Source organism: Panthera leo, chromosome B1, assembly GCF_018350215.1.
Source record: "Panthera leo isolate Ple1 chromosome B1, P.leo_Ple1_pat1.1, whole genome shotgun sequence".
Lineage (NCBI taxonomy): Eukaryota > Metazoa > Chordata > Mammalia > Carnivora > Felidae > Panthera > Panthera leo.
Window position 1 is genome coordinate 113,332,437 of NC_056682.1, and position 21,661 is coordinate 113,354,097.

At 36.1% G+C, this 21,661-nt stretch overlaps 1 protein-coding gene across 4 annotated transcripts in view; it reads right to left on the minus strand.

Moving 5' to 3' along the window:
* Positions 1-21,661, minus strand: part of SEC24B (SEC24 homolog B, COPII coat complex component) — a 99,063-nt gene that overhangs the window by 38,339 nt on the left and 39,063 nt on the right. For 2 of the 4 annotated variants that reach the window (XM_042935717.1, XM_042935716.1), the window contains exons 4-5: positions 17,691-17,795; positions 2,881-2,961 (exon numbers count right to left, since the gene is read on the minus strand). In XM_042935717.1, coding sequence (XP_042791651.1) covers positions 2,881-2,961; positions 17,691-17,795 — 186 coding nt within the window. The remainder of the gene's footprint in view (positions 1-2,880; positions 2,962-17,690; positions 17,796-21,661) is intronic. The other 2 variants (XM_042935719.1, XM_042935718.1) reach the window with 1 other exon arrangement.

The following is a 21,661-nucleotide window of genomic DNA, read 5'->3' on the forward strand; positions in this document are numbered from 1 at the left end:
GACGCTTAACCGACTGAGCCACCCAGGCGCCCCAGAAAAGTGTTTTTTAAATTAGTTTCAAGTATACAATATAGTGTTTACACCCTATCTTTTTTTTTTTTTTACAGAAGTATTCAGAAGAAAACCCCGTATTTCCTATCATTTCACTGACAAATACTTCAGTTGGTATTTCTAACAGGTATGACCTTCATATTTATACAAATATAAAATATACTATATATCATATAAAATATATAAATGTACTATACTATAAATGAATACATTATGATACAATCATTTTTACTTTTATTCTCTCAGCAGGAATTGGGGCTAAGAAGCAGAAAAAAGAACAAAGCAATAAAAAGGGTATCAACCACTCTTTTATTTGACCCTGCCATTATTTAAAAAGTCCATGGAAAGGGTAGATATTTCCATAATCCCTTAGAAGTCTGTATTATTTGCAGAAGCAAACTGTACAAGTATGAAAGACAATGTACAGAATAGTGTCCAGCTCCTAAAACAATGTTTGGTATATAATAGATGCCAAATAAAATTTAGTGAATAAATGTTCTTCTATTTAAATTCAAAACAAAAACTAAAATTTGAGTCACACTGAGAAAAAACTGCAGAAAATTTAATCATCAAAGACAAAAATAACAAGAAACCCTAAAAATTACTCTACTACACATACCATTATTAACATGCTGCTATACGGTTAGTCTTAAAGTAAAATCTATATAGTATACATGAATTTTACTCTATTTTTTCCTATAAAAATTACATTCTTCACCAGCAACCAGACTCTGCAAAAAATATGCTCTTAAAATCATGTGATTTAATAATATTTTTTCTTTGAAGATTCTTGAAGACTCTTATCTTTCTACTGACAATATCTCTTGGCTCGCATTTTGAAGATATGTTCCTAAATATTCTTCTATCGTCTTGCGCTAATGAGGCAAGGGCTGGCTTACTGGCTTTCTGGTAACCTCCCAGATTTCTTAATAGAACAAGAGCATTTATGTAGTGTCATGTCCTGCTTATCCTTCCTCACAGGGAATATAAGTAGAACGGTCTCTTAACATGGTAACAGTCATCAGCCTAAGAAATAAAAAACTGGATTCCTAAACATGGAGGTCTAAGACTTCTCCTCTTCTTTAGGAAAGGGAGGAGTTAAAACTACATATTTCTATAGTACTAAGATCTATCCTAGTATCTGACATATAGTATTTTCAATACATTTTCTTACAAATGTTCACATCTTTAATTTTGGTGCAGTATAAACAGCTAGAAAACTTGCCCAAGTTCACCCACTTAGTGTCAAAGCACAGTTCATAATAAGATTAAGACTGGTTAATAAAAGGGGTGCCTGGGTGGCTCAGTCAGTGGCTCAGCCAGTGGCTCAGTCAGTCCTGAGTGGCTCAGAGATCAGGTCATGATCTCACGGTTTGTAGGATCAAGCCGTGAGTCAAGCTCTGTGCTGACAGTACGGAGCCTGCTTGGGATTCTGTCTCACCTTTCTCTCTGCCTCTCCCCGCATTTGCACGTGCTCTCTCTCGCTCTCTCTCTCAAAATAAACATTAAAATTAAAAAAAAAAAAAATTGTTGAGGAAATGAATATAGACAGACAAAGCACAGTCAAACTCCAAGGCCATGACCTTTTATTAAACCACATTTGGCATTTCATAATCAGGTTAATTTTTTTAGGTTAATTTGAAGCTTATGAAATATTATATAGTTACTCATCTTAAAAATTTTTTTAAATAGAAAGTTAAAAAAAATTCCAGTATAGTTAACATACAGTGTTATATTAGTTTCAAGTATACAATATAGTGATCCTACATATAGTATTTGCCTTATAGTGAGCAAATTTACTCTTTTAAAATATTTTGATAATGGTGAATGTTTTTGGAATGGTCCATAATTTCTTAGACACATGTGCATGCCTAGGGAAAAAAAAAATCCCTACTCACAAAAGACCGAGTAGCTTACTGGAGTATTCTTGAAATACTAAAAAGGAACTCTATATTAAGCTGAGAAGATGAAAGTTTTCTACCAATCTGTAGGATAGTGATAGCAAGATAGTATGTTAAGTCCAGCGTGCTCCAACTTAAATTAAGCTCCATCTTGGATTATTACCAAAGTGGTAAGAAGTAAAGAAAAGAGCAAAATTACTTGTCCTGTTAGTCCTAATGTTTCAAATCATTAGAAAAAGTGAGAAAGAGAGAAGTCAGATGTGATGTAAGAGACAGACAGAAAAGGAATTTCACAATACAAGACATTATAATGAAATGACTAATAATTATAAAACCTAAGCTTGCATTTTTTTAAAAACCATCCACCACTCCTATTCCTTTGTAATGACCAAAGTTATTTCTAGATATGGTTAAAAGTAATGCCTCCAAAATCTAGCCCCAAGTGGTTAATCTATTTACCTGGTGGAGGCAGCCAGGAGCCATAGGGGGAGTAAAGAGTCAAAGACTATCTATATTCAGAGGCTAGTTGGAAGGAATTCAAGGACCTAAGCATGAGAACAGAAATATAAAATTTACTTAAGAAGTTATTAGCATAAAAAAGGGAAGAGGAAAATTACTTAGTATTAAAAGTTACTTAGCATTTAATACTTTAAAACTTAAAGTATTAAAAGTCTTTTAGAAAGAGGAAAAAGATAAAGAGCATAACAAAAATAAAATAATAAATTTTCTTAGGCCTCCCAGAAACAACACTTGTAGTTGTTATAGGACCATTAAAACTACTAAATTAAGGCTGAGAGTATGAGAAAATGTCTCTTTGTTCTGTTAAAAACATAGCCTGCTAATTATGTGTAATATATGTTGATGTCTGGAAACAACTGATGGCCAGTAATGTTTCCAGTAAGCATCAAATAAGCACAAAACAAACTACCTCGGTAGCTGCCTCCTTCCAGGGCGTCGTAACTGTTGGGCACTGGAGAAGCACTGCTTGTGGTAGAAGAGCTGTCAACACCTGAAAGGAAACCAAAACATCTACTAAGTTTAACGGGACAATGTATCTTAGAGCAAGCAGCCTTTGGCAATGTTGAAAAGGATGTTTTGCTGAACTAGGAAAATTCCTGAGTCTAGTAAAAACTAAAAGTGACTGATGTTTCATGACATTTAAAAATCATATAAAAACTTATGTTAGTAAGAGTGGGGAGAATATGGAGCTGACAAGTGGAACAAAATTTAATCAATTTTAATGACTTTTATAAGGCAGCACAGCTGTATGGAACCTCTTAGAAGAGGAGTCTTGGCTTGGTTGTTACCTCACATGTTACCAAGCATTTCTATGCCTTAGTTTATATATCTCCAGATTGGAGAATAAAAATCTGTGAGATTAACAGGAACCATCAGTGGCAATTTATGAGACTTAGTGACAGGTCACATGGATAAAATAAACAATATATTTATTTCATTCATCCACTCAATAAATATTCTGAGCCTACAGTTATCGTAGGGCGATATGCAAGAGTATATACTGATGAATAAAACTGAAGATTCACATGGTCCCTCTCTTGCATTAGAGATCTTGGGCTCTTTCACTCTAAGACAAATATCTGGTAGAGAGGTGATCCCTAGTTCTTACCACCAATATTATAACGGGGGTTTAAACTGCATTTTAGGTTAATTTTCAACTGCGATATAAAAAGAACAGGTATGCATAATTATCTTTCATTGAATAATTTTAGGTGCCATGAGAATTAGGTATACTGACTCAGGGCATAATGGCTAAAGCTTTTTGCAAAGGAACATTTTCTTATCAGCAAAAAAAATGATTTAGAGGCAAAAGACTGAAGTTACTTAGACTCTGTTCTTTACTTGCTATATAACTTAGGGTAAGTGACAATCGTCAGTACTAATACTCTCTTCTGCAAAATGGGAACAATTTTAAAAATGCCTTACATGTGTGCTTCTTAATGTTCTTGTGAGGCTTAAATGAGATGGTGAATATGAACTGAGAAAATATAAGGGCTATAAAATAAGTAATAGGTAGAAGATACTAATGTTTACTAAATGCTTTGTGATAAATAGAAAATGGATGCATATATATGTCATTCTTAATTAAGAATGGGAAATGATGGCTCTTCCTTTTGTTCTTTGTGTTTGTAAATATACAACTAAAAAAGAATGCTGATATATAAGGTCGTTTTGAAAAGTTTGAAAGTAAAACATTAAAAAACAATACACCAGTACCCAAAGCAATATTCAGTGCAATTCCTTTCAAAATACCAACGGCATTTTTCACAGAACTAGAACAAACAGTCTGAAAATATCTATGGAACCACAGAAGACATCAAATAGCCAAAACACTCTTAAGAAAGAAGAACAGGCCTGGAGGTATCACAATCCCAGGTTTCAAGATATATTACAAAGCTATACTGATAAAAATAGTATGGTATTGGCACAAAAACAGACACACGGATGTATGCAACTGGGTAGAGAGCTCAGAAATAAACCCACGCTTATAGGACCCATGAATCTATGACCAAAAAACCAAGAATATACATCTTAATAAATGGTGCTGGGAAAAGTGGACAGCTACATGCAAAAGAATGAAACCGGACCACTTTCTTACACCATACACAAAAATAAACTTAAAATGGATTAAAGATCTAAATGTGAGACCCGAAATCATCAAACCCCTAAATTAAAAATGCAGGCAGTAATCTCTTAGACAGTGGCCTTAGCAATTTATTTATGGATATGTTTCCTCAGGCAAGGGAAACAAAGGAAAAATAAACTACTGGGACTACATCAAAATAAAAAGCTTTCACATAGCAAAGGAAACCATTAACAAAACAAAAAGGCAAACTACTGAATGGAAAAGATATTTGTATATCCTATATCTGGTAAAGGGCTAATATTATATAAAGGACTCATAAAAACTCAACATCAAAAAACAGTCTGATTAAAAAATGGGCAGAGGTCTGGAATAGGCATTTTTTCCAGAGAAGACATACCGATGGCTAACAGACACATGAAAAGACGCTCAACATCACTAATCAGCTGGGAAATGCATATCAAAACCACAATGAGATATCACCTCTTACTAGTCAGAATGACTAGCTAGTATCAAAAACACAAGAAACAAAAAGTGTTGGTTGGTCAGGAGCACTTGGGTGGCTCAGTCGGTTGGGCCTCTGACTTCGGCTCAGGTCATGATCTCGCGGTTCTTGAGTTCAAGCCTATGTGGGGCTCTGTGCTGACAGCTCAGAGCCTGGAGTCCGCTTCGGATTCTGTGTCTCCCTCTCTCTCTGCCCCTTCCCTGCTCATGCTCTGTCTTTGTTTCTCTCTCAAAAATAAACATTAAAAAAAAAAAAAGGTGTCGGTCAGGATGTGAAGGAGACATAACCCTCACGCACTGTTGGTGGGAATGTAAATTGGTACAGCCACTATGGAAAACAGTATGGAGGTTCCTCAAAAAAACCCCAAAATACCATACAATCCAAAAATTCCACTACTGGGTATTTACCCCCCAAAACCAAAAAGCTAATTTGAAAAGATATATGCACCCCTATGTTCACTGCAGCATTATTTATAATAGCCAAGATACAGAAGCAACCCATATGTCCACTGATAGATGAATGGATAAAGAAGATGTCACCACACACACACACACTCACTCACACGCACACACACACGAATATTAGTCAGTCATAAAAAAGAATGACATCTTGCCATGTGCTATAACATGGATGGATCTAGAGGGTATTATGCTAAGTAAAATAAATCAGAGAATAAATGGCATATTGTAGAATCTAGAAAACAAGTGAACAAATAAACAAGAAAACACTTAAAAATTTTTTTTTAATGTTTATTTATTTTTGAGAGAGAGAGAGTGCATGAGCAGGGGAGGGACAGAGAGAGAGGGAGACACAGAATCTGAAGCAGGCTCCAGGCTCTGAGCTGTCAGCACAGAGCCCGATGTGGGGCTCGAACTCACAAACCGTGAGATCGTGACCTGGGCTGAAGTCAGACGCTTAATCGACTGAGCCACCCAGGCGCCCCAAGAAAACAGACTCTTAACTACAAAGAACAAACTGGTGGTTGCCAGAGGGGAGGCAGGTAGGGGTATGGGTAAAATAGGTGAAAGTGATTAAGAGGTACAAACTTCCAGTTATAAAATAAAATCAGTCATGGCGATGAAAATACAACATAGGGAATATAATCGATAATACTGTAATAACACTGTATGGTGACACACAGTGACTACATTTATTGCAATGAGCACTGAGTAATGTACAGAATTGTCAAATCACTATGCTGCACATCTAAAACTAACATAACATTGTATGTTAACTATTCTTCAATAGTAAAATAAGATCTTTTTAGTAAATCCACCCCTCCCCTCCGCAATACACCAAAACTTAAATATTCATCAACAGATGAATGGATAAACAAAATGGCTGGGATATTTTTCAGCTATACAAAGGAATAAAGTACTGATACATGCTACAGTGTGAATGATCCTTGAAAACATGCTAAATGAAAGAAGTGAGACACAAAAGGTCACAATTATATGATTCTATTTATATAAAATATCCAGAATGGGTTAAGTCTCCAGAGATACAAAGTAGACCAGCTGCCAGGGGCTGAGAGAAGTGAAAATTGGGAAGTTACTACTTGATGAAAAGAGTTTCCTTTTGGTAGGATGAAAGTTTAGTTCTAACCATTCAGTACCTTCACAAAGTTAGAACTAGATAGAAGTGGTGACTGCACAGCAACCAAAACGCTAGAATCAGACAGAGGCGGTTATACTACTGACACTGAATGATACACTTTAAAATGGTTAATTTCATGTTACACGACTTTCATCCCATCCTTACACCTTACACTAAAATTAACTCCAAATGGATCACAGACCTAAATGTAAGCACTACAACTCTTAGAGTACAGGAGTAAACCTTCATGACCTTGGATTGGCAAAGGATTCTTTTTTTTTTTTCTATAACACTTATTTATTTTTGAGACAGAGAGAGACAGAGCATGAACGGGGGAGGGGCAGAGAGAGAGACACACACAGAATCGGAAGCAGGCTCCAGGCTCTGAGCCATTGGCCCAGAGCCCGACGCAGGGCTCGAACTCACGGAGTGTGAGATCGTGACCTGAGCTGAAGTCGGACGCTTAACTGACTGAGCCACCCAGGTGCCCCGGCAAAGGATTCTTAAATATGACATTAAAGCCACAAGCAACAAAAAGAAAAAAATAAATTGGATTTTATCAAATTAAAAACTTTTGGGCTCCAAACAATACCATGGGGGGGAAAAAAAAAAAGAGAGACAACCCTCAGAATGGGAGAATATATTTGCAAATCATACATCTGATGAGGGTCTAGTATCCAGAATATAAAAAGAATTCTTATGACTCAACAATAAAAAGACAACCAAATTAAAAATGGGTAAAGGGCTTAAAAAGAGATTTCTCCAAAGAAGATAAAGAGCCAATAAATCATGAAATGATGCTCAACATCATCAGCCACTAAGGAAATGAGAATCAGAGTAACAATGAGATGCCACTTCATATCCACCAGGATGGCTATAATTGAAAAGACAGATAATCCCAAGTTTTGGCAAGAATGTGCAGACACTGAAAACTTCAAGAGACTGGAAAACGGCACAGTCGTGTTGGAAAACACCTTGACAGTTTCTAGAAGGTTAAACAGAGCTACCTTATGATTTGGCAATTCCACTTATGAGAAATGAGAACACACACCTCCACAAAAAGCTGCACATGAATGTTAACAGCAGCATTAGTCATATGGCTAAAAAGTGGAAACCCAAAAGTCCATCAGCTTGTGAATGGATAAACAAAATGGGATGTCTCTACACAATTAAATATTATTCAGCAATAAAAAGGAATGAAGTATTGATACATGCAACAACATGGATGAATCCCGAAAACATCATGCCTTAAAGAGAAAGAAGCCAGTCACAAAAATCCACATATTAAATAATCTATTTATATGAAATATTAGAATAGAAAAATCTAGACACAAAAAGTAGATTAGTGGTTGCCCAGAGCTGTAAGTGTGTGTGTGTGTGTGTGTACGTACAAGAAGTAAGAACAGGAAGTGACTGCTAAAAGGCAAGTTTCTACTTGGGGGTGATAAAAATGTTTTGGTATTACATAGCAATGGTTGCAGAACTTTGTTAATATAAAACTTCCAAATAGTACAATTTCAATGAGTGAATTTTATGGTATTTCAATAAAGCTATTGTTAAAAAAAATACCATAGCATTCTCTCTGATCAAGAAAAACTTTTATAAATATCAAGAAATAATTATTCTTGAAAAAAAAATTAAGTATCAAATTACTTTAAGGAACATACTACTTATGCTGCTTATCTTCCTTCATGCCAAATCAAATATTAATGTTTAAAAATTTGGCCAATTTTAATAATAATGCTATATCTACAAACTTTAAAGTATTAATTTTGTACAAATACTGTTTTATTTATTGAAAAATTTGAAACCTGCTAGTTCACTTTAAAATTCACTTTCAGAGGTGTCTGGGTGGCTCAGTCAGTTAAGCATCTGACTCTTGATTTCAGCTCAGGTCATGGCCTCACCATTTTGAGATCGAGCCCTACGTCGGGCTCAGCATGTAATGCAGAGCCTGCTTGGGATTCTTTCTTTCTCTGCCTCTCCTTTGCTCACTCTCTCTCAAAACAAATAAACTTTAAAATTCACTTTCAGAAGAAAAGAACCAATGCAAATCTCTATTTTGAACTTGTTGAAATAGCAAAGCAATGATAAAAGTTTATCATTGATAAAAAAGTTTATCAATGATAAAAGTTTATCTGGATAAATCCAGATGAACCACAGACTCAAACTTTTCTAAAATTTAATGTTTAGATTAATTCTACTTAGGTCATGCCATCACTGCCAGCACAAGTCAAAGTGGCATTTTTTTTAAAGAGGTACATTATGTAACTTACAAGTTGACATTCTGAACATGCTTAAAAGCACCTTCACAATTCTCCTACCATCTTACAGAATAAAGTCTAAATGCCTTTTATCAAAATAGGAACTACAAAATGTGGCTTCCACCTGCTCTCTCCACCTCTATTTCTCTCCTATTCCTATACCATTTTCTCTTTTACCTTATGATGCAATCACACTGATCTCATTCTGCACCCAACACACCATCTTTCCTGGCATTTATACACCGTATATATTGGTTCACTAGCCTAGATTCTGTTCTTCCACATGGCAAATTCCTACTCATCCTTCAAATTTCAAATCCTCCATAAAACCTTTCTGATACGTGCATGGAAAATCATTTCTACTCCTATGCTGGAACATTTTTTCAACTCCTAATTAATGTACTTTTCAAGATATATTGTAATCATATATGCTTTCCTATCATATTTGAGGAGGAGGCTATGCTGCTGTCTTAATCTCTGGAACCATAATACCAAACAAAATACTGTTTTCTGGGTACAAGCTGGCTTTAGTTAAACGAATAGCTTTGGGACTTGTCCACATTCTTAAACATTACATAGGTCCAGTTTGCAGACACTTATATACCACATAATCTATATTATTGACTAAATACTATACATTTGCTGGCTGGGGAAAAAAATAAAGCATTTTCAAATGTTTAGTATTGCACTTAATCATATTTGGGGCTAGCCTAGACATCTAATTACTACTTGAATACTATTTCTATTTGAAAGTACCTTTAAAATTTTAACTCTAGATGCTGGTACCAAATTTCCTCCCACTGAACCCCTAATATTCTGCTTCTCACCTTACAGAAAGTTGGGAGTTTACAGCTATAGCAATCATATATCTATGTACAGGATGTTTACAAGCTAATTATTCGGGTAACAGGTAGCACATTAAAAAAATGTATATGAATACTGAAAACCCTCAAATACTTTTCTTGTGGCATGAATATCCTTTTATATCCTTCAGAGACCCAGGACATGTGTTCAATTTATAAAATTTAAAAAATGCATTCCATATGTATTGAATTCAGCTCAAAGATATTTACTTGTTAAAATAATAAAATAGTACATCAAATAAAGGGATAGACAGATTTGAACCTTTTAAGGATTCTCTTCAGGGGTGGGAAAAGGGGGGAGGTATTGGTCAAAGAATACATACTTGTAGTTGTAAGATGAATACGGTTAGAAATCTAATGTACAGCTATAGTACTATAGTTAATAATACTGTATTACATATTTGAATAAACAAAAAGAAAAATTCTCTTTGGAAGTGAGACCTAAGTAGGCCAATAAGGTCTTGTTATCTATAGGAGTCGACTTTAACTCATTCTGTGTCAAAATATGACATTATCTTTTAAAATTCCCAAGGCAAACCATAAACATATCATTAACTCTGATGCAGCACCTAGCACTGAATAATTACTATTAGCCTGTGTGAAAGTCAAACAAGAACTATGACCTTAAAACTCATTACGAAAAATCAAAAGTTTTATTCCAATAGCACTTACAAAATGTAGCACCAAGCTGTCACATTCCCAGAGCCATGTAAGAAAGCTTCCTGTTGTTCTCTGGCCATTTCCTAACCTGAAAATTCCCTAGAGGAAAGGTGACTGAGAGTTTGTATAGCAGGTAACAGAAGATTAACTGACAGTGTTTTTCAGGGAACAGGGCTGAGCACAGCCTAAAGTCTGAATTAGTCTTTGCGTTACTTCCCTCTTTGACATTATTTCACTTCTCCATTTTTATTCCATTGCTATTCCCTTTCACTCCCACTTTCAAGTTGGTATCCCTTACTATTACAAGTCTGACAGTATCTGTCTGCAGTACAGTACCTAAAACTAACAGAAGGTCCACTCTAGCACTAACAACTAAAGGAGTCAATACCTGAGACCAAATAAACTAAAGAGAAGAATTTAAGATAAAACCATATGGGAACCTGACAGCTTGCTAGTTGCTCAAGCTTCCTTTAAAGTTTATTCTCCAACAATTCTGAACTTTTAGGAGCTTCTAACAAAATATGACTGCCCCTAGTAAAAATCCTATTGTAGTTTTCTAGTGTGTATTTCGTGAGAAAATTTTTAAAAGAAAGTCTACCTATAGCATGTCATTTAGAAAATATAATTAGATTGTAAATGTAAGATTGAAACTGAAATAAAAGTTTTCCTTTAAAATCGAAAGTTAAAAAAAAATATTCCTGTACTGGACTGTTGTGTAACCTTGTTGTCAAGAAAACCATAAGCTTTTAGTAAGTGAAAAGCTAAACAAGTAGTTTCTTTTACCATAAAGAGGAATATTACTGATTTCCAAACCTGCCCATTAATATTGTTATTGTTCGATAAATTTTTTCAAAATTGGAGAACAACTCCATGTGAACAAAACACACAAAAATCTTATGAATATAAGGAATGAATACCACTGAAATGCTTAAAAAGTAGAGGACTCCAAATCTCTTTATTATAGATACTTATATGTAATCCCCACAACAACTTGAACCACTGTCTTTTACCTCTTTACATAGGAAAAAATTATTGCAACTGAGCAGGTTTAAAAAAAATAAAACTAAAATTCATTCATTCATTCATTTAAATTTTATCAAGACAGAAAACCTTAAGCAGGCTCTATTCTTAGCACGGACCCCAATGTGGGGCTTGATCCCAAGACCCTAAAATCATGGCCTGAGCAGAAATCAAGAGTCAGATGCTCAACTGACTGAGTGCCCCTGTCCCCACGTGCCCCTAAAATTCATTTAAAAGCTAAGATCTCTGGGGTGCCCGGCTGGCTCAGTTGGCAGAACATGTGACTCTTGACCTCAGGGTTCTAAGTTCCAGGCCCATGTTGGGTGTCAGAGACTACTTAAAAATAAAATCTTAAAGAAAAAAAAGCAAATTTTTCCTTGACTGCTTTCTTTCCTACTCAAAACATGTCTTTAATTTGCAATCAACAAATATATGACTTTTTTAACAAACCATGGATTGAGAACACCAGGATTCTAGTAAAACTGTCCATGGTATAGTCTTATTATTTTGTTCCATAATAAAAAAAAAAGGCACAGGAGGAAGATAATATGTGAGTAATAGAGTAGTGACTACTGCCATGTGCCCTTTAGTTCCTTCCTACTCCAGTGCTTTGTGTTCTCACTAGGAAATAGAGACTCTTTTCTTTTTCACACCTTCGTGTAGACAAAGAGGGCTTGGTTTGACTCCCCACTCTGCTGCTTAGTAGTTGTTGGACCAGAGACAAATGTTACTTAGCTTGTTCAGATCATAGTCAACTCATTTGTAAAAATGGAGCCAATTATCTCTGCCTTACAGGATTGTGGAGAAGAATAAACTGAAATAAAAATATAATCTCAGGGCGCCTGGGTGGCTCTGTTGGTCAAACATCCAATTCCTGATCTTGGCTCAGATCATGATCTCGCAGTTTGTGAGTTGGAGCCCCATGTTGAGCTCTGTGCTGACAGAATGGGGACTGCTTGGGATTCTCTCCCTCTCTCTGCCCCTCCCCCACTCACTATCTAAAAAACAAACAAACAAACAAACAAACAAACAAACATCATCTCAATGTTAGCAATGACAATTAATCTTTTTGAGTCCTTACCATTTGCCAGATAGTGTTCTAGGCTCTTTACAAAGAAAACCTTAAACCCTTAAAATAACCATATGTAATCTCATTAGTATTGTTATTCCCATTTTACAGATGAACGAACTGAGACTCAATGAGTTTAAGAAACTTGTCACAACTCTAGGAAGGGTCAAAGTCAGGATTTGAATCTAGAAAAACTGACACAAAACCCCAGGGAGACGTATTAGCTCTTCAGTACCGGCACTGGCATACAGTAAGTGCTCAAAAATGTTAGGTATTATTATAGTTTAAATGCCATGAGTTAAGAACTCAGAAATTTTTCTGGTGCGGCCACTCTGGAAAACAGTATGGAGGTTCCTCAAAAAGTTAGAACCAGAATGACCCTAAGATCCAGCAATTACACTACTAGGTATTTACCCAAAGAATACAAAAATACTAATTCAAAAGGATACATGCACCCCGATATTTATAGCAGCATCATCTACAATAGCCGAATTATGGAAATAGCCCCAACTATCAATTGATGAATGGATAAAGATGTGGTATATGAATATCTACAATGGAATATTCCTCAGCCATAAAAAAGAGTGAAATATTGCCATTTGCAAGGATGTGGATGGAGCTGGAATATTATGCTAAGTGAAGTAAGTCAACCAGAGAAAGAAGACAAATACCGCATGATTTCACTCATATGTGGAATTTAAGAAACAAAACAAATGAGCAAAGAGGAAGAAAAGGGGGAAAGGGGCAAACACCAAGAAACAGACTCAACTATAGAGAACAAACTGACCGTTACCAGAAGGGAGGTGGGTGAGGAGATGGGTGAAGTATGTAATGGGGATTAAAAAGTGCATTTGCTGTGGTGAGCACAGGGTGATGTACAGATGTGCTGAATCACTATTGTATACCTGAAACTAATATTATACTGTATGTTAACTGACTGGAATTTATATAAAACCTTTAAAAAAAAAAAGAACGCAGAATTTTAAATCTGTAATATATTCAAGAAAAAAATGGTTAAACAAGATAAGGTAATTGGAGAAAAACCATAAATGCTTAATCTTTTTGATTTCCCAATTTTTTTCAGTCTAAGGAAACAGAAGTTTCAACAACTGCACTTAATTGCAAGCAGAATAAAAATGAGAGTAATTTAGTTAACTATACTGGAATTAAAAAGATTTTTTTTTAATGAGAGTAATTTAGGCTGACAACATTATACAAAATAACACATTTTTGAAATGTGCAAAATAAGGATGAGAGGATCTGAATAATATATACCTTAAATAGTAATAATTCAGGGCCTGGGAACAATAATCCATTTAGTAGCAATATCCACACACTACAATCAGATCTTGGTTTCATTAAAATACCCTTTTCCACTAAAGAAAATAGGACTATTTGGAGAAAAACCTCAGTCCATGGTTGAAGCAATGTAAGATGAGCTAGGAACATCTTACTGAGACCTCAATGTGCTTAAAATATATGCTTAAAGACTCATGGAAACATTAAAAAAAAATTTTTTTTTAATATTTATTTTTGAGAGAGAGATAGAGCACAAGTGTGGGGGGGCAGAGAGAAAGAGAAGGAGACACAGAATCTGAAGCAGGCTCCACACTCTGAGTTGTTCCCACAGAGCCCAATGCGGGGCTGGAACCCAAAGGCTGTGAGTTCATGAGCTGAGTCAAAGTCAGATGCTTAATCGACTGAGACACCCAGGTGGCCTTCATGGGAATATTTCTATTTATTTATTTGTTTGTTTGTTTATTTAATGTTTATTTCTAAGACAGAGTGAGGGGGAGAGACAGAGAGAGAGAGAGAGAGCATGCGTGAGAGTGCGCACATATGAGCAGGGGAGGGGCAGAGAGAAAGGGAGACAGAATCTGAAGCAGGCTCCACACCCTGAGTTGTTCCCACAGAGCCCAATGCAGGGCTGGAACCCACAGGCTGTGAGTTCATGAGCTGAGTCAAAGTCAGATGCTGAATTGACTGAGACACCCAGGTGGCCTTCATGGGAATATTTTTATTTATTTATTTATTTGTTTGTTTATTTAATGTTTATTTCTGAGACAGAGTGAGGGGGAGGACAGAGAGAGAGAGAGAGAGAAAGAGAGAGCGAGAGAGCGCGCGTGAGAGTGCGCGCGCATGAGCAGGGGAGAGGCAGAGAGAAGGGGAGACAGAATCCGAAGCAGACTCCAGGCTCCGAGCTGTCAGCAGAGCTCCACGTGGGGCTTGAACTCACGAACCGTGAGATCATGACCTGAGCCAAAGACAGATGCTTAACCGAATGAGCCACCCAGGTGACCCCATGGGAACATTTTTAAAAGACAGTTTGAAGGAGCTGTCACTGGGCCAAAACTAGCATAAGTTGCTATCAAAATAACCAATGTTTGTAATAGATTATTACCTAGTGAATAAAGTAAGAATCCATGAATCAATATGAACCCAAAGAAGTCAACAAGGGAGAAGAAAAAGTTCTCCTTTACAGTGAAACCTTGGCTCATAAATATTGAAGGAATGTTGGAATTAGAAAATCAGCAATGAATACTTAAACTGAGTGAAAGTTTATAATAAAGAACAGGGCATTACATACTATCAAAAAATCTCCCCAGAAATTATTTATTAAAAAAATTTTTTTTTAATGTTTATTTATTTTTGAGACAGAGACAGATAGAGCATGAATGGGGAGAGGGACAGAGAGAAGAGTCACAGAATCTGAAGCAGGCTCCAGGCTCTGAGCTGTCGGCACAGAGCCAGACACAGGGCTTGAACTCATAGACCATAAGATCATGACCTGAGCTGAAGTCGGAGACTCAACCAACTGAGCCACCCAGGTGCCCCCGCCAAAAAAATTTTTTTTAAGTTTATTTTGAGAGAGACCAAGATAGCGCAAGTGGGGAGGGGTAGAAAGAGAGAGGGAGAGAGATAATCTCAGGCAGGCTTCCGGCTGCCAGCACAGAGCTTGTTGTGGGGCTTGAACTCACGAAACCCTGAGATCGTGACCTGAGCTGAAACCAAGAGTCAGATGCTTCACTGACTGAGCCACTCCAGCACCTCTCCCCACAAATTATTTATTAACTCCAAGAGGAAAAAGAAGTAACTTTACTGTGGAAAAACCTGGAAGACACCATTTTAATCAAGTGATCAAAGTTAACACCATCAATATGGGAACAAATCAACATCATGTGCCTGGGAGAGAATGCACTGAGAACACATTACTTTAGTGGTAATCCTGCCTAAATACATGATTTGAATCTAATCACAAGGATACATCAGATAAACCCAAAGTGAGGTACATTCTACAAAACAACTAGCCTATATTCTTCAAAATTGTCATAGTCAAGAAAAAGAAAGGTTAACGGACTATCTCAGATGGTAAGAGTCTAAACAGAAATGGCAACAAAACTCGATGGATGACCCTGAATTGGATCCTGGACCATGAAAATAGCTATAAATGATCTTATTGAGACAACTGTTGAGATGTGACTATGGGCTATGTAGCTGATATTGCACCAGTGTTTAATATCCTGATAACTGCATTGTGTTATGTAAGACATTGTTCCTATAATAAGGAACTATATGATATCTCCAACTTACTTTCAAACGATGCAGGAAAAAATGTGGAATTATAAAGTAAGTGGGGCAAAAATGGTTTATCTAAGTGTATATGGGAATTTCTTTTGCTCTTCTTACCAAAGTTTCTATAAGGCTGAAATTTTAAAAAATTATATAAAAATTAAACATTACTAAAAATCCAAAAAGATAGATGGGTATTTTATATATTTAAGGTAAAAAAATATTACTCCCCACTGTAACCCTCTATTTTTTACCCTTCCTCAAATTGTGCATAATGATCTGAATATTTTTTTAACCAGTATTTGAATATAGTCAATCCTCTTTTTAAAAAAAAAAAAATTTTAAACACTTATTTTTGAGAGACAGAGAGAGACAGACCACAAGCCGGGGATGGGCAGAGAGAGGGAAACACAGAATCTGAAGCAGGCTCCAGGCTCCGAGCTGTCAGCACAGACTCCGACGTGGGGCTTGAACTCACGAACTGTGAGATCATGACCTGAGCCAAAGTCAGACGCTTAACCGACTGAGCCACTCAGGTGCCCCAGGATCTGAATATTTTAAAAATGCACAGGAAATAAGCTTTTGTTTATTTTTATTTTTTTAATTTTTTTTTTTTAACGTTTATTCATTTTTGAGACAGAGAGAGACAGAGCGTGAATGGGGGAAGGTCAGAGAGAGAAGGAGACACAGAATCTGAAACAGGCTCCAGGCTCTGAGCTGTCAGCACAGAGCCCGACGTGGGGCTCAAACTCACGGACCGCAAGATCATGATCTGACCTGAAGTCAGACACCCAACCGACTGAGCCACCCAGGCGCCCCAATAAACTTTTGTTTAAACATACTGTTTATAGAGCAAATCCTTCCATTCAATAATAAAAATAACAGGAGAATCATGGCTATATATAATTTGAAATATCTGCACTTAATGTTTGTCTTAAACTGTTAGAGTAATGGAGGAACTGAACTGGTTAATGTTTAGTAGTGCTCTACCCAGCAAAGCCAGAAAAAGATATTCAACAGGCTGCAACACATAATCATATGTACAACTTCTTCCCCTACCAAGATCTGAACTACTACTTCATGAAGCAAGATCATAACTACAAATTTTGGGCCTCCTAAGTATATGACAAGAAGGACCAAAAAGGACCTCAAAGAAACACTGTTAATTTCTCTATCAGTATTATAAAATCCATGTGGTTCATTTTGATTAGTTTAGGTAGCATGCAGAGCAGAAAACAAAACATTATTCCTCAAAGGGTGCTAAAGCAATCCATAAGCCAAAAGCTTCAGTTAGGACTCATTCTTTGGCATGTGACATGAGAGGAAATGCATTTCTGAAAGAAGAAAGCACTCTATCATCATGAAAGATGTGTCGTTACTTACAAAATGGTAGAGATGTCCAAAGGAGGAAAAATAAAACAAACAAAAACACCTCATTTCAAGTGAACCAACCTTCTATAACCCAAACCAAGCAAGTTCATTGAGCTAAATCTGCAGACGCTCTTTTTTTTTAAGGCTAACAGACTGTGGACATAAAAAGAAAGCTTGAGTAGGAAAAGATCAAGAACTGGTGTAAAGCTAAAGCAGACCTGCTTCCTCATCCTCCTCCTCCTCTTCCTCATCATCGGAAGTTGATGACAAGGGAGTTGGTGCGGAGCTAGCTTGATTATTAACATAGTCACCATACTGCATGCCTGTAAAGTGGAAAGCACAAACACAAGAGTCAAACCAACAGGAAAGATGAGAAATAAAATTTTGACATTGCATCAAAAGTGAGAAAGAACTCTGACATTCTAAAGAACATCCCAGCATGCATTTTAATGTTAGCAAACTTATTATCAAAACTGGAACCATTAGAAAATCTCTGCAAAGCAGTTTAGTAAAAGCAGCTTTTATAATAACTGGTTTAAGTGTGAAAAACGTACCACGTATTACGCTGATAATAATTAGGAAACTGCAGTGATACTCTGAAAATTTAACTGAGCTCCATACATGTTTACCTTCATTGACCTTGGGGCCCTTGTGGCACACATCCTTTGGGACTGCACATTCTTGGTGAGCAGTGATCATTTCTACTCAAATGAATTTATACAGCATTCAACACACACACAAATACTTGATACCTTCCTTCTGTTAATGCCACCTTGATGGTAACTCAGTTCTCGTAACGGAAAAAGAATGACAGTTAAAGAACTGTATTCAGAATAGTTCTCTGCTCACAGATGCTCAAAAAAAAAAAAAAAAAAAGCTAATTACCTGTGGTCCTACAAGTGTGACAATTACAAAACAGTGAATTTTGAGATGGCCAATCATCTCAGCTTCAGCCTATTGCCTACATGTGAGTCTGAGGTAGGTGGATAAGACTGGTCTTGTAAGACACACCAAGAAGAAAGATTCTGTGGAAAAGGCACAGCGGGTTTAACTATATAACTCTTCTCCCCCACCTCCCCAAAACAGTGACTGGGTGTTTTTATAATTTAATTAATGTGGTAAAATTAGACTAACATCCACAAAATTTTAAGAGGGAAAATAAAATAATCCCAATTAAAAATACAAAAATAAAAAATAATATCCTTGTAAAGAAAATCTTATAGCTCAACTTGAAAAAAAGATAAAAAAAAAAAATGACACCGAAACACAGTGTGGATATTTAAGAACATTTCACAATATTGGAAGCACAATGAAGCGATGTCTCATCAAACTCACATGGTAGTCCCCTGACGCTTGCTGTCTTTTTTCTTTCAGGTGACCTTTTAAATTAGCACATTATGTTAATAAACATAACTCATGGCTATCATAGGAAAAATGCTATTAAAGAGAAAAATCTGAGTTCAGAAGAGAGCAAAGGTTAAACTGCAGATGAGTGAAGCTCTAATCTTCTCACTGGGACCAAAGAAGTCAGAGAAAAATCTGCTGGCTTTGCTGAAACATCTTTTAAATATAGATAAACAGTAGTTATTACAAACTTATCTGAGAAATCAACTTGACACCCTGAAAGACCAAATTCAGAGTGGCCTGTTCCTCTAACAAAACCTATTTAAAATGAAAATTTGACTAATATTAGACCTTAGGTTAAATATACTAAGAAGTCTGCAATAAAACACAAGTTAACAGTAAAAAGATAGTAGAGAAAATAAATTCTTCAATTTAATAAGAACTTCTTTAAAAATGAAGTACTTTCTCAAAATGCAATTAGCATTGCACTTTAAAAAGTATATACGTGTGTATACAATAAGAAGAAACAAGAGAAAAAAGAAAATCCGTTTACTGCGCTAAGACAGGCCACTAAGCAGGAAAAAATCAGAAGAGAATCCATTCTTTTCATGACTGAATCAATATGCAGGATGTTGACTCTGTAACTAATCAAAAAAGCCAAAATAAAGCACAAACCTATACGCATGATAAAACATTTTCCTCTCTTTGTCTAGATTTACTGAATTAACAGATTCACTCATTACTGGAAAAATATGCAGTGCTTAATTGGAAACAAATGAGAAGACTATACGATTAAAAAAAAAATCTAAAGAACTACTTAATGAACTGGAACAAACCTATGAATAAGACAAAATAGAGTAATGTATCATTTTAGGTTATACTATGGCTGTCAATGTACCGTATTAACAGAATGTCACACAACATACTCAAATTTTTACTTTCTCAAAAAAGGATGCAGTCCTTTTTGAGAAATTCTAGAGATGACAGTGTCAAGATTTGAGTCCTTCCCCAAGTATGACTCTTACTATGCTCAGAATTTAGCATTCCTTTGCTTGTCCAAGTAAACTTTGTTTAAAGCTTGAGAATATTAATGGCACAAGAATATGATATTTTTGTGACTCCACAGAGAAATGATAAGAGCTCTGGAATAACAATCAACCCTTATTTAAAGCCCTGCTCTAGGCTGGGTACAGTTCATACAAACTGCAACAAGTGGGGAGTTACAGCCAAAAGGGGGTTGACAGCCAAGTCATCTACTCTACGATATGTGCGAACTTCCTGAGTGCCTTTATTCAGACCTCCTTTAAGAGCCAGAACCTATGCATGAGATACTCAGGTTGCATATATGAGGTGGTAGAACGTAAGGTCTTCTAGAGCTCAGCCTGAAAGCCACTGTAGAGATGTACATGGAGTACCTTCCACTCCAACCACCACCACCTCCATCTCCACCTGCGCCAAATGGGGCAGGAATGCTACATCCTAACTTACTGTTTTACTTAGAACTTTCAAGGTATGAATCTTAGTAAACCAAGAGGCAAGACCCACTTCATAGATAGAATCTGACACGATGAAGAGCTTTGTTACCAACAGGGCCCCAATATCTTAAAAAGGACATTCAGTTTAAACTACCTATCACATTAAAGTACCTTCAGGCAAACTCTCCAAGAGACTGTATCCTTGGAGCTGCTTAATAAAGGGCATCTTCACTGTTCCCTGGATACAGCTACACTGGGAATAAATAAAATTAGTCTGAAGAGAACAAATCCCTTGTGGATGTGGAAGCTAGCTTTTTTAAATTCAAGAGTTCAGACTTTTGAGCGACTGTTACCTTTCTTTAAGCTGGTCTTCAAACTACATATGCATACTCTAAAACTTTCCAAGAGTTCCTGCAAAATAATGGCTTTAAGAGAATCAGTTTCCATGGTAGTCTTTCTAAAACATACCCACCTTAGAAAGTGCCTGTGTTAACAGCCATTCTCTCACTTTACAAAGGAAACACATACCCTTAACTTCTCCTAAATCTTACATTGCCCTGAGATATAAAAATGTCTCTGGGACTAAAGGGAAAGCTTCTTCCTTCTTTAAATGATTAATCAAGGCACCTTCAATCTACAGACTTTCTTTTATCTTGCCATACATGTTTCGGTTAAAGACAGAAGATGTTAGAAATAGGGTTGGGGCTCACTGGAATATTCTTAATTCAAAAATAGTGAAAAGTAAATTGGTGGGAGTAATGATGAATTTATTTAATAATTCTGCACGTATGCAGCTCACAAGCACTACTGCCAAAGAACCCACTGCTTTTGAAAGAGTACCATGAGGACAAAGCAAAACCAGTAAGAAATACTGAAGAGACAAGCAGCAGAACACTGAATAAAGATGGGGGCTCTGGGTTCAATTCTATGTTCTATCAATTACCAGCTGTGTTTCCCTGGGCAAATTACTAACCTCTCTGGTTTTCATCTACATCATCTGTAAAGGGGGTAAGAACTACCTCAGATAGTGGTTGTTGTGAGGATAAAGTGAATTAATATATTTCAAAGCTTAAAATGATGCTTGAAATATACTAAATACTATATAATTATTAGCTATTATTATTATTGAACTTTAAAAAACATGTTTTTGTGTATATTTCATTAAAAACAATTATTTTCAGCTATTCTTAATATTTATCCCTACAGGGGACAGAACAAGTCATTACAAAAAATAAACTTCCACCAATCTGAAAAGTATTCTTAGCCATGTTAATTCTTTTAAAAACAAGTAGAATGTTTTCTAGGATGACCAATTTTTTTTCAAGATACATTGGATAAAACTCATAGATAAAAATTTTACATAATTTCTT